The sequence below is a fragment of the Oncorhynchus clarkii genome, chromosome 9, assembly GCF_045791955.1.
Source record: "Oncorhynchus clarkii lewisi isolate Uvic-CL-2024 chromosome 9, UVic_Ocla_1.0, whole genome shotgun sequence".
Classification (NCBI taxonomy): domain Eukaryota; kingdom Metazoa; phylum Chordata; class Actinopteri; order Salmoniformes; family Salmonidae; genus Oncorhynchus; species Oncorhynchus clarkii.
In genome coordinates, this window is record NC_092155.1 from 44,465,743 (window position 1) to 44,482,012 (window position 16,270).

The window sequence follows — 16,270 nt, forward strand, 5'->3', positions numbered from 1 at the left end:
TGGTGGCCGTTATTGTTTGTTTTCCTCTCTGGCCCTGCATGGAGGGCTTGGAGGGGGATTTGTTCTCGTCTCTTTCTTGCAAAGAAATATTTTTTTAATCATTAAAGCAAGCATAAATTACATTGTTCAGTTTTGTAAGTGCTTTCATTCCATTTTTCCCTGCACAAAATCAAGTCTGTACTCTGCAGCTAAGCACAGTATTCAAAATGAATAACTAAGATTGAGCAGTCTGGTGTTAAGCAATGGCACTCATTTTGGATTTTCTGGCAGTATAGTTCAACTTACAACTTTTGTCACACGTAGATATTTATTCTAAATACACATGATTTATTCGATTAACAATTTGACATGTAGAACTGAACAGCAAGACACATTTGGACCCGTCAAGTGCTGGATAAGTTTGGCACTGAGTTTGGCACTGAACGTCAGACAAAACATTTCAATATTTTTTTTTTTTTATATATACCTCAACAGCATCAGGGCATAACACACACAGTCCATCACACTGGTTCCAAGGTAGACAAATAAGTGCTTAAATTCCTTCACAGGTGGATGCGCACAGTGAGGTCCAAATGTATTTGGACAGTGACATGTTTTGGCTCTGTACTAAAATTATACAATGACTGAGGTTCAAGTGCAGACTGCCAGCTTTAATTTGAGGGTAATTTCATCCATGTCGGGTGAACCGTTTGGAAATAACAGGACTTTTTGTACTTCTGTTTCCCTTTGCCCCCCATTTTATGGGACCAGACATGGAAAATTCACTCATTAAAGTAGTCAAATGTTTAGTCTCATATTCCTCGCACACAATGATATCAGGCTTGTGACTGAACTTTCTGGATGCATTTGCACTTTTTTTGGTTTCACATTTTGTGCCCATGAATGAGGCATAAATATTGTAAGCCCACAAAAAAATGCCAACCTCTCCTGTTATTAGAAATAGCGAGAGGTCAGCATGTCTTGGGGTTGTGTTCTTTGTGCCACTAACTTTCTCACTCATTATTCACGACTCATTCAGGATTATCTGTAATCAATGGTAGCATCCACAATGTAGAAGGGTTCAGAAAAATATTATATTCTTTACTCTAAGTGACACAAATGACAATACATGATTTACCATACATTTCTATTGGGCACAAAATAAACTGAAACAACCAAAACACTGCAAATGCAGCCAACAAGTTTGTAGAGTCACAGCTTGATGTAATCATTGCGTTGCAGGAATATGGGACCAAGTACTAAACTTTTGACTGTTTAATATACAAGTCCTAATCCTTTTGGTTCTCTAAAATGGGTGGGGACTATGTACAAAAAGTATTTTAATTTCAACCGTTCACCCAATATGGATGAAAATACTTTCAAATTAAAGCCAACAGCCCGCACCTTAACCTCAATGTACACTACATAACCAAAAGCATGTGGACACCTGCTTGTCGAACATCTCATCCAAAAGCATGGGCATTAATGTGGAGTTGATCCCCTTTTGCTGCTATAACAGCCTCCGCTCTTCTGGGAAGGATTTCTACTAGATGTTGGAACGTTGCTGCGGGGACTTGCTTCCATTCAGCCACAAAAACATGAGGTTGGGTGATTAAGGTGTTCGTTGGGGTTGTCAGGGCTCTTCCACATCGATCTCGACAAACCAATTCTGTATGGATCTCACTTTGTGCACGAGGGCATTATCATTCTGGAACAGGAAAGGGCCTTCCCCAAACTGTTGCCACAAAGTTGGAAGCACAGAATCGTCTAGAATGTAATTGTATGCTCTAGCGTTAAGTTCCAGTGAAGGGAAATCTTAAGGGCCTAGCCCGAACCATGAAAAACAGCCGCAGACTATTATTCCTCCTCCACCAAACTTTACAGTTGGCACTATGTATTGGGGCAGCTAGCGTTCTCCTGGCATTTTCCAACCCAGATTTGTCAGTTGGACTGCCAGATGGTGAAGTGTGATTCATCACTTCAGAGAACGCGTTCCACTACTCCAGAGTCCAATGGCGGCGAGCTTCACACTACTCCTGCCGACGCTTAATTGCACATGGTTAGCTTAGACTTGTGTGCGGCTGCTCAGCCATGGAAACCCATTTCATGAAGCTCCCGATGAACAGTTATTGTGCTGACGTTGTTTCCTGAGGCAGTTTGGAACTCAGTAGTGAGTGTTGTAACCGAGGAGACGATTTTTACACGCTACGTGTTTCAGTACTCGGCGGGCCCGTTCTGAAAGCTTTTCTACACCTGTCAGCAACGGGTGTGGCTGAAATACCCGAATCCACTAATTTGAATGGGTGTCCACATACTTTTGTGTGTATGTATATATATATATATATATATATATATATATATATATATGTATGTATGTATGTATGTGTGTGTGTGTGTGTGTGTAAAATATTAATTACAAAGTGCTGGAGTACAGAGGCAAAATAATGTATCACTGTCCAAATACCTTTGGACCTCACTGTAAATTATTTACTGCTTTAATTACAGATCTGCTTTGAGAACCTAATAGTAAATTTCTTTCCCACACTCACTTTCTACCCCTAATCCAAAGGTGTTCTACGGTCCAAAGGCATTTGCAGTTTCCCATTATTTGATGTTGAAGAAATAAGAATTCACAAAATGAGAGTGAATTCGGGTAATGCTGTTTGACAATGTGGTAATTTCTTTGCTATACAGTGTAAAAATGTGTTAATATACTTTTTTCATGCCTGTAGGTCTCTTCAGTTAAATTACTTTTATTTTTCACCCCTGCTCTCAACAAGTATATTCAATGCAGAGAAGATCTTACAGATGTGAACACAGAATGAGCAAATGTTTCCACACCATTTGGGGCTTTCAGTTCTTGTAAGTTGATCTCAAAAGCTCCCCTGAATTGTTCGGTCACAGACAAAATCATCATTCTCAGAAAAATCACATTTACAAAATTCAAAGAGGGAGGAAAGAAGGTCTTCGAGACTGGGTGCCAGTGTCAGGCACGAGACAAGATACCCCAAAGGAGGGGGAGATAAAGTTCATGGGTGGGGCATTGGGTGGGATGAGACTAGTTTTCTAGTGTTCAGAGGGGTTGTTGGAATAGTCCTAGGGGGCTGGTGGTGGTGGTGAGGGCTTCTGGGGGTAGGGGTGACCCTAAGGATGCTCCCAATCCCTAAATCCTTGTTTTTCCAACCTCGACCTACCCCTCAGGCACCTCTGTAGATTAGATAGGCGTACCTGGGCTATCGGGGAAGGGGGAGATGGAGCTATTACCATATTGCTTCTACTTATCCAATTCTTCTAGTTATTCACTTCAACATGAAGTTTCTAGGGCTTACATTTTGAATTCGGATGGGAACTCATTTTAGCCATTCCTGTGGAGTGATCAGCCTATTTCTTACACATTAATTACTTTTGTATCCAGAAAGGGGAATCAAGAGCATAGGGATGGGAACAAGTTAGAGAATGGGAGCACAGCTTCTTGTCTCCTGTACCTCCCTACTTCTCTCTGTAGTGGAGCATGTACATCTTCAGAGGCTCAGGGAGCGGCAGGCTCAGGATCCTTTCTCTGAGCAGGTTCACTGGAGCCTCATGTAGAAGGGCACCGCCCTCCCTACTCTCCTCCCCCTCTTCCTCCTGCTCCTCTTCCTCAGGTTCTCCTCGAATCCTGCAGTTCCCTTCTTCTTCCTCCTCTTCTGCGTCTGAGCGGTTGTTGTCGTCGTCCATCGGCCCGGGGATGAGGCGGCTCATGAATACGTAGCGGTTGGAGAGCAGGGTGGAGCCACAGTGTTGGGCCTGCCGGAGCCGCTCCCCGTTGTGGGCCAACCCCCTGGGCAACGGCCCTGGCCCCACCACTGTCTTCTTTAACGTCAGACGGATAAAGATGCGAGCCAAGTCCTGCAGAGTCCGCACCTCAAACATGGTCGCTGAGGAGGTACACACAAATGACAAGAGGAAACCATTTCACACACTCCCACATAGTAAGTGATGGAAGTTCTGCCTTCCCATTTTGTAACTAGTCCAACATGCATTTGAGACAACAGTGTTCAACAACTGTCACCTCCCCCCCGTGGTTCTGAGTCTCCAGGGCCTGTTTTCACAAAGCCTCAGAGTAGGATAGCTGATCTAGAATCAGCCCCCCCCGTCATTTATTATAATCCAAAAGGCTAAATTTATCCTAGATAAGCACCTACTCTGAGATGCTTTGCGAATACCGGCCCAGATCTCCGATATGGTTACTCATCACACAAAGGCTTACTTGGAAAACAACCTCTGTTACATACAGTGCCTTGCGAAAGTATTCGGTCCCCTTGAACTTTGCAACCTTTTGCCACATTTCAGGCTTCAAACATAAAGATATAAAACTGTATTTTTTTGTGAAGAATCAACAACAAGTGGGACACAATCATGAAGTGGAACGACATTTATTGGATATTTCAAACTTTTTTAACAAATCAAAAACTGAAAAATTGGGCGTGCAAAATTATTCAGCCCCCTTAAGTTAATACTTTGTAGCGCCACCTTTTGCTGCGATTACAGCTGTAAGTCGCTTGGGGTATGTCTCTATCAGTTTTGCACATCGAGAGACTGAATTTTTTTCCCATTCCTCCTTGCAAAACAGCTCGAGCTCAGTGAGGTTGAATGGAGAGCATTTGTGAACAGCAGTTTTCAGTTCTTTCCACAGATTGTCGATTGGATTCAGGTCTGGACTTTGACTTGGCCATTCTAACACCTGGATATGTTTATTTTTGAACCATTCCATTGTAGATTTTGCTTTATGTTTTGGATCATTGTCTTGTTGGAAGACAAATCTCCGTCCCAGTCTCAGGTCTTTTGCAGACTCCATCAGGTTTTCTTCCAGAATGGTCCTGTATTTGGCTCCATCCATCTTCCCATCAATTTTAACCATCTTCCCTGTCCCTGCTGAAGAAAAGCAGGCCCAAACCATGATGCTGCCACCACCATGTTTGACAGTGGGGATGGTGTGTTCAGCTGTGTTGCTTTTACGCCAAACATAACGTTTTGCATTGTTGCCAAAAAGTTCAATTTTGGTTTCATCTGACCAGAGCACCTTCTTCCACATGTTTGGTGTGTCTCCCAGGTGGCTTGTGGCAAACTTTATACGACACTTTTTATGGATATCTTTAAGAAATAGCTTTCTTCTTGCCACTCTTCCATAAAGGCCAGATTTGTGCAATATACGACTGATTGTTGTCCTATGGACAGAGTCTCCCACCTCAGCTGTAGATCTCTGCAGTTCATCCAGAGTGATCATGGGCCTCTTGGCTGCATCTCTGATCAGTCTTCTCCTTGTATGAGCTGAAAGTTTAGAGGGACGGCCAGGTCTTGGTAGATTTGCAGTGGTCTGATACTCCTTCTATTTCAATATTATTGCTTGCACAGTGCTCCTTGGGATGTTTAAAGCTTGGGAAATCTTTTTGTATCCAAATCCGGCTTTAAACTTCTTCACAACAGTATCTCGGACCTGCCTGGTGTGTTCCTTGTTCTTCATGATGCTCTCTGCGCTTTTAACGGACCTCTGAGACTATCACAGTGCAGGTGCATTTATACGGAGACTTAAATACACACAGGTGGATTGTATTTATCATCATTAGTCATTTAGGTCAACATTGGATCATTCAGAGATCCTCATTGAACTTCTGGAGAGAGTTTGTGCACTGAAAGTAAAGGGGCTGAATAATTTTGCACGCCCAATTTTTCAGTTTTTGATTGGTTAAAAAAGTTTGAAATATCCAATAAATGTCGTTCCACTTCATGATTGTGTCCCACTTGTTGTTGATTCTTCACAAAAAAATACAGTTTTATATCTTTATGTTTGAAGCCTGAAATGTGGCAAAAGGTCGCAAAGTTCAAGGGGGCCGAATACTTTCGCAAGGCACTGTATACAATCATATGACAGATGTGCTAGTACAGTACTTACGTAAAGGCACTGCTTTGGGTTTACTGTTATCTCTGTGTTTGGGCAACACCAGTGGGGCAAAGGACACGGCAATTATGTTTTTGGTCTCCCAGCTGTTGTAGCCTGTTCGAGTGATCTTGGTCAACTAAGGAGAGAGGAAGGGCAATAATGTGTTTGTGTACTGGAGATTTTTTTGTAGTAAGCAGTGTTAAGAAATATGTATTTATATACAGATTTTTCTCTAAACAAGTGGAGCACAGAGCATTAGCTACACACAAAGGAAACGAGTATCAAAATGTCTCAATGTGTATAGAGGGTATACAAACAAATTCTAGGAGCGGGACCAAGAAAGATGAGACAACAAAGTCTACAACAGGGAAGATGACACCACAAGACACCAGAATATATCAAAGTGCTAGAAATAGCACTGGGTTAAGAGGTGAGTTTATCTAAGTTTATTCTGGTTTTAAAAGTGGCCATGTCTTTACAGTCACAATTTAGCCTTGTGAAACCATCCTGATTGCTACGCTCACCATTCTGTTTCACTTCACATTTTGTGTGCCTGGGTCACAGGAGGTTGGTGGCACCTTAACTGGAGAGGACGGGCTCGTGGTAATGGCTGGAGTGGAGTTCCACGTGTTGGATACCATTTTATTCGCTCCATTCCAGACATTATTAAGAGCCGTCCTTCCCTCAGCAGCCACCACTGGGGGTGTGCATGTGCGAGCGCTGACCTTCTCCTCCAATGGCAGCACTAGGATTCCCTCCACTTTGAGCAGGTTCTTCATGTAGTCTTCCTGCTCCCGCTGCACCCCAGCTCCACAATACACCCGGTCATACGGACCACTCTCTGGGGCTATCTCCAGACAGTTCCCCATCACGAAGCAGGGCTCACAGAACTCAAACCTACACACACACACACACACACCCCTATGATTCCCCCATTCCAGAGCCACGTCTGATGTTCCTTGGATACCTGTAGCACTCCCGACACAGTTTCCTCAGAGAATCAGCCTACCCACTATAACTGCAGTATGTTATCTTACTAGCTTGTTACAGAATAATTATGTTTAACTGGATCCTCCTGATAGCTTCTATAACTCTGGTATAATGCCATTTAACTGGATTCTCCTGATATACCAGAGTTATAGCCATTTAACTGAATTATCTTGATAGCTCCTATAACTCTGGTATAATGCCAATTAACTGGATTCTCCTGATAGCTCATAACTCTGGTTATAATTCCTACATTGTCATTTTCATCATGAAACTCCTACCTGTCGAAGCTGTCGCTGGTCTTGATGAAAAACTCCAGTTTCTGGTATGCATACTCAATGACATCTTGGTGCAGCTCCACCCCATGGTTCACTCCAAATGGACCTACAGTAAAGGGGAGAAACAAGGTGTGAGTACATTTGCACTTTCCATCTTATTTTCCATTTTCTTATGTAAAGCAATGGTAAAAATGATTTTTAAGCCATTCTTGCCCTTATAATTGTTTTATTTTGTTTCACCTGGCCAGGTGAGGTTTGTGCCATCCTGACTCACCCAGTATGAGTCCCACCATAGTGCTGAGGTAGCCCGTACCACTGCCCAGATTGAGGAAGGACAGGCCAGGCTGGAGATCCAAGGCCTCCATCACCTCGGAGTAGATGCAGGGGGCTGAGAGGTGGATGTTGCCGTGCCTCCAGGCCAGGTCCTTGTAGGCACTGTCTCTGAACTCTTCCAGATAATAGTCGGCCCTGTCGATGGCCCTAAAGGCCTGCTCCACCAGGTCCGAACGGATGTACTGAGCCTCCTTCAGGTTGTCAATCAGTTCATCGTTGTCCTCCCCCGCACTCACAGCTCCTCCCATCCTCACGGACTCGCTGAGAGAGAGAGATGAGGATAGAGTCAGACAAAAAGGTGTCTAAAAATATTGATCAATTGATTCAGATTGATTCATCCCCCTCATCTCCTCAAAGACTGTTCACTGTTACCATCTTGCAAACGGTATCAGAACATCGGGTCTCAGGGCAAAAGGCTCCCGAGACAGCTTCAAACACCAGGCAATCAGACTGCTGAACAGCTACCCCTTGCTGTCTACCTGCTCAGACCTGCTCCTGAGAGATTATTTGTACCTCAGAGACTATCCACACTTTACAGACTATAGGCACTGACTCTCATACACATACTCACACAGTCAACACTGCTGTTCTATTATGTACTATTTATTCAACTGTGCGAACAGGACACGATCCAATTTATATCTGTAAAAAGTCATACTTGACATAGGACGTTCATAATTTACAGTGCATTCGGAAAGTATTCACTCCCCTTGACTTTTCACATTGTTACGTTACAGCCATATACTAAATAGGTTTACAAATGTTTGCTAATTTATTTTTTTAAAACAAATATTACATTTACATAAGTATTTGGAGCCTTTCCTCTGTACTTTTTTGAAGCACCTTTGGCAGCAATTTCAGGCTTGAGTCTGAGATATGACGCTATAAGCTTGGCACACTGGTATTTGGGGAGTTTCTCCCATTCCTCTCTGCAGATCCTCTCAAACTCTGTCAGGTTGGATGGGGAGCATTGCTAGACATCTATTTTCAGGTCTCTCAAGAGAATCTGAGGTCCTGAGCGCAAACATCCCCACAGCATGATGCTGCCACCGCCATGCTTCACCGTAGGGATGGTGCCAGGTTTCTTCTAGACATGACAGTTCAATCTTGTTTTCATCAGACCAGAGAATCTTGTTTCTCATGGTCTGAGAGTCCTTTAGGTGCCTCTTGGCATACTCCCAAGCGGGCTGTCATGTGCCTTTTACTGAGGAGTGGCTTCCGTCTGGCCACTTAACCAAAAAGGCCTGATTGGTGGAGTGCTGCAGAGATATGGTTGTCCTTCTGGAAGGTTATCACATGGCACTGGTTCGAATGCCCGAGCCAACTAGGTGAAAAAAATCATTTTTTTTTCATTAAATAGTACCCGCAAAACACCAGTCTCAACAGTGAAGAGGCGACGCCGGGATGCTGGCCTTCTAGGCAGAGTTCCTCTGTCCAGTGTCTGTGTTATTTTGCCCATCTTAATATTTTATTTTTTATTGGCCAGTCTGAGATATGGCTTTTTCTTTGCAACTCTGCCTAGAAGGCCAGCATCCCGGAGTTGCCTCTTCATTTAATGAAGCTGCCAGTTGAGGACTTGTGGGGCGTCCGTTTCTCACACTAGACACTAATGTACTTGTCCTCTTGCTCAGTTGTGCACCTGGGCCTCCCACTTCTTTTTCTATTCTGGTTAGAGACAGTTTGTGTACTACTCCCTTCACAGAACAGCGCAGCGTTGTACGAGATCTTCAGTTTCTTGGCAATTTCTCGCATGGAATAGCCTAAGTTTCTCAGAACAAGAATAGACTGACGAGTTTCAGAAGAAAGTTCTTTGTTTCTGGCCATGTGCTAACATAATTGCAAAAGGGTTTTCTAATGTTCAATTAGCCTATTAAAATGGTAAACTTGGATTAGCTAACACAACGTGCCATTGGATCACAGGAGTGATGGTTGCTGATAATGGGCCTCTGTACGCCTATGTAGATATTCCATAATAAAAAATAAAAATTAATCTGTCGTTTCCAGCTACAATAGTAATTTACAACAATAACAATGTCTATACTGTATTTCTGATAAATTTTATGTTATTTTAATTGAAAGAAAATGGACAAAAACAAGGAAATGTCAAAGTGACCCCAAACTTTTGAACGGTAGTGTATACGTACGTACAAGTTACAGTACATTTGTTTGTTTTTTGATGTGAATAACAATCTAAGTGAAGCAGCTATCATTAACTGTGAGATCCAGTCTCAGACATTGCAGTGTAGCCTGATTGGATTACCTGAGGTACGTGAGAGCACAGTGGGCCACTCTTTAACCTTCTCCACAATTAATGGTAATTGGGTTTTCGGTCTCGACCCCGCCCCCGCAGAGCAGAGGGAGCCGCCCCATATCCACATAGATGGGACAGTAATGGAGAGGGTGGAACGTTTTAAGTTCCTCGGCGTACACATCACGGACAAACTGAAATGGTCCACCCACACAGACAGCGTGGTGAAGAAGGCGCAGCAGAGCCTCTTCCTCCTGGCTTGTCACCAAAAACACTCAAACTTTTACAGATGCACAATCGAGAGCATGCTGTCGGGCTGTATCACTGCCTGGTACGACAACTACTCCGCCCACAACCGTAAGGCTCTCCAGAGTGTAGTGAGGTCTGCACAATGCATCATCGGGGGCAAACTACCTGCTCTCCAGGACACCTACACCACCCGATGTCACAGGAAGGCCAAAAGATCATCAAGGACAACAACCCCCCGAGCCACTGCCTGTTCACCCCGCTATCATACAGAAGGCGAGGTCAGTAAAGGTGCATCAAAGCGGGGACCGAGAGACTGAAAAACAGCTTCTATCTCAAGGCCATCAGACTGTTAAACAGCCACCACTAACATTGAGTGGCTGCTGCCAACATACTGACTCAACTCTAGCCACTTTAATAATGGACAAATTTATAAATGTAATAAATGTATCACTAGCCACTTAAATCACTCCCACTTAAAAAGATGAGAGAGGCCTGTAATTTTCATCATAGGTACACTTCAACTATGACAGACAAAATGAGAAGAAAAAAAATCCAGAAAAATCACATTGTAGGATTTTTAATGAATTTATTTGCAAATTATGGTGGAAAATAAGTATTTGGTCAATAACAAAAGTTTCTCAATACTTTGATATATACCCTTTGTTGGCAATAACAGGGGTCAAACGTTTTCTGTAAGTCTTCACACACTGTTGCTGGTATTTTGGCCCATTCCTCCATGTAGATCTCCTCAAGAGCAGTGATGTTTTGGGGCTGTTGCTGGGCAACACAGACTTTCAACTCCCTCCAAAGATTTATGGGATTGAGATCTGGAGACTGGCTAGGCCACTCCAGGACCTTGAAATGCTTCTTACGAAGCCACTCTTTCGTTGCCCGGGCGGTGTGTTTGGGATCATTGTCATGCTGAAAGACCCAGCCACGTTTCATCTTCAATGCCCTTGCTGATGGAAGGAGGTTTTCACTCAAAATCTCACGATACATGGCCCCATTCATTCTTTCCTTTACACGGATCAGTCGTCCTGGTCCCTTTGCAGAAAAACGACCCCAAAGCATGATGTTTCCACCCCCATGCTTCACAGTAGGTATGGTGTTATTTGACGCAACTCAGCATTCTTTGTCCTCCACACACGACGAGTTGAGTTTTTACCAAAAAGTTATATTTTGGTTTCATCTGACCATATGACATTCTCCCAATCTTCTACTGGATCATCCAAATTCTCTCTAGCAAACTTCAGACGGGCCTGGACATGTACTGGCTTAAGCAGGGGGACACGTCTGGCACTGCAGGATTTGAGTCCCTGGCGGCGTAGTGTGTTACTGATGGTAGGCTTTGTTACTTTGGTCCCAGCTCTCTGCAGGTCATTCACTAGGTCCCCCTGTGTGGTTCTGGGATTTTTGCTCACCGTTCTTGGGATCATTTTGACCCCACGGGGTGAGATCTTGCGTGGAGCCCCAGATCGAGGGAGATTATCAGTGGTCTTGTATGTCTTCCATTTCCTAATATTTGCTCCCACAGTTGATTTCTTCAAACCAAGCTGCTTACCTATTGCAGATTCAGTCTTCCCAGCCTGGTGCAGGTCTACAATTTTGTTTCTGGTGTCCTTTGACAGCTCTTTGGTCTTGGCCATAGTGGAGTTTGGAGTGTGACTGTTTGAGGTTGTGGACAGGTGTATTTTATACTGATAACAAGTTCAAACAGGTGCCATTAATACAGGTAATGAGTGGAGGACAGAGGAGCCTCTTAAAGAAGAAGTTACAGGTCTGTGAGAGCCAAAAATCTTGCTTGTTTGTAGGTGACCAAATACTTATTTTCCACCATAATTTGCAAATAAATTCATTAAAAATCCTACAATTTGATTTTCTGGATTTTATTTCTCATTTTGTCTGTCATAGTTGAAGTGTACCTATGATGAAAATTACAGGCCTCATCTTTTTAATTGGGAGAACTTGCACAATTGGTGGCTGACTAAATACTTTTTTGCCCCACTGTATATACTGTACTCTATACCATCTACTGCATCTTGCCTATGTCGTTCGGCCATCACTCATTCATATATTTGTATGTACATATTCTTATTCATTCCTTTACACTTGTGTGTATAAGGTAGTTGTTGTGAAATTGTTAGGTTAGATTACTTGTTAGATATTACTGCATGGTCGGAACTAGAAGCACAAGCATTTCGCTACACTCAAATTAACATCTGCTAACCATGTGTATGTGACAAATAAAATTTGATTTCTTAATTGGAAGAGAAAGTGTTCTCTCAGGTTTCCTTGAAGTCCCTCTGGTAAAGTAGAACGTGTTGCCAACAATGGCTTTCACAACAGATGATTGATGAGAAGGATCTTAGATATTAACTAAGTTTAGTATTTCAGTCTTGTTGGATCCTCTGGGGACACAATGCACCTTTTACTTGGTAACACTTTACATGTAGATTTTTATTGTGCAATTAAATTGTAAATACACACACACACAGTACCAGTCAAAGGTTTGGACACACCTACTCATTCAAGGGTTTTTCTTTATTTTTACTATTTTCTACATTGTAGAATAATAGTGAAGACAAACTATGTAATAACAGATATGGAATCATGTAGTAACGAATAAAAAAAAGTGTAAATCAAAATATATTTTTAGATTCTTCACCCTGTGCCTTGACAGCTTTGCACACTTTTGGCATTCTCTCAACCAGCTTCCCCTGGAATGCTTTTCCAACAGTCTTGAAGGAGTTCCCACATGTGCTAAGCACTTGTTGGCTGCTTTTCCTTCACTCTGCAGTCCAATGCATCCCAAATCATCTCAATTGGGTTGAGGTCAGGTGATTGCGGAGGCCAGGTCATCTGATGCAGCACTCCATCCCTCTCATTGGTCAAATAGCCCTGACATAGCCTTGAGATGTGTTTTGGGTCATTGTCCTGTTGAAAAACAAATAATAGTCGCACTAAGCCCAAACCAGATGGGATGGCGTATCGCTTCAGAATGCTGTGGTAGCCATGCTGGTTAAATGTACCTTGAATTCTAAATAAATCACCAACAGTGTCACCAGCAAAGCACCATCACACCTCCTCCTCCTCCATGCTTCACATTGGGAACCACACATGCGGAGATCATCTGTTCACTTACTCTGCATCTCACAAAGACATGGTGGTTGGAACCAAAAATCGAAAATTTGGATTCATCAGACCAAAGGACAGATTTCCACCGGTCTAATGTCCATTGCTTGTGTTTCTTGGCCCAAGCAAGTCTCTTCTTATTATGGGGGGCTTTAGTAGTGGTTTCTTTGCAGCAATTTGACCATGAAGGCCTGATTCACGCAGTCTCCTCTGAACAGTTGATGTTGAGATGTGTCTGTTACTTGAACTCTGAAGCATTTATTTGGGCTGCAAATTATGAGGCTGGTATCTCTAATGAACTTATCCTCTGCAGCAGAGGTAACTCTGGGTCTTCCTTTTCTGTGGCGGTCCTCATGAGAGCCAGTTTCATCACAGTGCTTGATGCTTTTTGCGACTGCACTTGAAGAAACTTTCAAAGTTCTTGACACTTTCCAGATTGACTGACCTTCATGTCTTAAAGTAATGGACTGTCGTTTCTCTTTTGAGCTGTTCTTGCCGTAATATGGTCTTGGTCTTTTACCAAATAAGGCTATCTTCTGTATACCACCCCTACCATGTCAAAATACAACTGATTGGCTGAAATGCATTAAGAAGTAAATCAATTCCACAAATTAACAAGACACACCTGTTAATTGAAATGCATTCCAGGTGACTACCTCATGAAGCTGGTTGAGAGAATGCCAAGTGTGTGCAAAGCTGTCATCAAGGCAACAGGTGGTTACTTAGAAGAATCTCAAATATAAAATATATTTTGATTTGTTTAACACCTTTTTGGTTACTACGTGATTCTATATTGGTTATTTCATAGTTTGTCTTCACCATTATTATAATAGAAAATTGTAAAATAATGAAAAACCCTGGAATGAGTTCTAGTTGGAGAAAGGATGAACTTTGAACATGTCATTTTGGGTCTGAAGGTATGTGTAAAAGACAGGCCTGTTTAAGAACCTCTTTCTTCGGGCCTTTAATGAAGTTCTTATATTACAAACCAGTCAAATAAACTGGTATTGTATTCTGCTTTCACGAGTATCCGGGCGGTGTCACTGCCACAGCACACGATAATCCTAGTGATGGTGGAAACGCCTTCTTTGTAACTGCAGGAGTAGGCGAATTCGATTATGCTGAGCCGTGGGGCACCTGTCTATGTCCCGTGATGTGCCGGGCAAAAGCGGTGAGGGAGGAGCGCCCATCTGAAATCGAACATCAATTCCGCGTTCATCTGCTAGTCGGTACTAGAAAACTGAAATGTCCTATGTGCTGATTAGTTGAACGTGGCACGTGTATAACTACAACCAGTTAAAAATAGAAAATGTCATATTTTCCTAATTCTGACTAGCAGATGAACGCGGCATAATCTCGGACGTTCGGTCATGTTGGCAACAAGAAAACATGGTGTATCATCCAGAAATACATCTCTTTGCCATATAATAAACCTCATTTTCAAACTAGTTTCATTGTAAGGCAGATAGGGCGTTTATATCAAAAGCAATCATTTGTGCATGTGAGAACACAGAATCCTAGTCGTTACTCAACGTGATTAATTACGTCACTTTTGTTTTGAGCCGATTTCGCCGTGTGCTTTGAACCAGGTCCCTGGCTCACTCACACCCAGGAGGCAGCCCGTTCCAAAACAAATGCCACTACTTTCACCCAATAAAAAACACGCCTAACCGGGCGCCCGGACCAGATAATCGAATCCTCTCAGTGATGCATATTTCCCACCAATGAACGCACACACAAAATACAGCTGCGCCACTGAATAACAAAATAGTATGTGTTTACATAAATATTCTTATTATCACCAAAAGTACTGCAGCCAACATTTGGGTAAGCATTTGTTGTGCATTCATAGTGTTTTTCTTAATCTTCTTTCAAATAGTTTGACATTGGCAATTTGATATTTAACAACCAAACACAACATGTTATCGAACTGCTGCTTCAACGCGAGATATATACATAAATATGCATCACCTTTGTCTCTGTTGATGTCGTCAACGAAGCGCTCTGCATGGGTACATGGGAGAGAAGATAAATTATTGTCTGGCTGGAGCTAAAAAAGACACTCGCCATAAGAAATACGAAGCAGCGGTCTTTACCTTATGGATGTGACGGTTAATTGACACTGCTTTATAGTGTCAATTGTATTTCGAAAAAATATGTTGTTACCTTCTCGTTTTCCCCCATAAACATTCAATAGATGTCGCCACAATTCTGGACGTAAACATTGACCAGCTGACACTGACGTCACACAAACACCAAACTCTGATCAGTCAGTTCCCCAGTGGAGAGGGAGAGTTCTACTCGTCTTGCATTGGCCGAAATGTTAAATCTCCAATGGAAAATGAATTAGGTAAAATTATTTTAAATTGGATATTCGGTGTAGCCAATAGCTGTTAGACAAAGAGTGACATTACTATGATAATGATACATTCTGAATCAGGGGAGGGTGTACAAAAGTCCACAGTTTTTATTTATTTATGTATTATTATTATTATTATTATATATTTTTTGCTTTCAATCATCAATAGCTCTTACACAAAGTGTGCCTTGACTATTAAAATGATATATTCTGAATCATGGGAAGGTTGGACAAAAATACACAGCTTTTTTGTTGTTGTACATTTCGTATTTATTAGTATATTTTTTTAGCATTCAATCTTCAATAGCTCTTAGGCAAAGCAGGTTGGACAAAAATCCACATTTTTTGTTCTTGTTGAAATTGTGATTTTCTTTTTAGTGGGGCTTCAATAGCTCTTCAATAGCTCTTCAATAGCTCTTGCCATGACTATGAAAATTATATATTCTGAATCTGGGGAGGATGGACAAAAATGCGCTTTTTAATGTTTTTGCTTTCAATCTTCAATAGCTCTTACACAAAGCATCCAATCCTCCCCTGATGCAGAACATCTAATTTTCATAGTCATGGCATGCTTTGCCTAAGAGCTATTGAAGATTGAAATCTGAGATCTTATTTCAAAATAGTTTTAAAAAAGGAACAAAAAAAGGTGTGGATATTTCTCCATCCACCCCTGATTCAGAATATACCATCTTCATAGTTATGGCATGCTTGGTTCCATAGCTATTGACGGGAGTAAACGAAATATCCACAAACATCCGGTATGAAACTAATTTTACCTAGTTTAG

The 16,270-nt window shown here is 42.2% G+C and overlaps 1 protein-coding gene across 2 annotated transcripts; it reads right to left on the minus strand.

Moving 5' to 3' along the window:
• Window positions 1–1,982: 1,982 nt before the first annotated feature.
• On the minus strand, window positions 1,983–15,398 carry LOC139416379 (protein-L-isoaspartate O-methyltransferase domain-containing protein 2-like). Of its 2 annotated transcripts, none has more exons than XM_071164933.1 (7): window positions 15,293–15,398; window positions 15,098–15,130; window positions 7,439–7,758; window positions 7,168–7,270; window positions 6,625–6,796; window positions 5,912–6,035; window positions 1,983–3,896 (listed from the first exon to the last, which is right to left on the minus strand). In XM_071164933.1, exons 3-7 carry the CDS (start codon window positions 7,743–7,745, stop codon window positions 3,469–3,471), a joined length of 1,134 nt encoding a protein of 377 aa, XP_071021034.1. In that variant the 5' UTR covers window positions 7,746–7,758; window positions 15,098–15,130; window positions 15,293–15,398; the 3' UTR covers window positions 1,983–3,468. The 2 variants fall into 2 exon arrangements, with proteins under 2 accessions (XP_071021034.1, XP_071021033.1); XM_071164932.1 differs by having other exon boundaries at window positions 15,223–15,374.
• Between the last annotated feature and the right edge of the window lie 872 nt (window positions 15,399–16,270).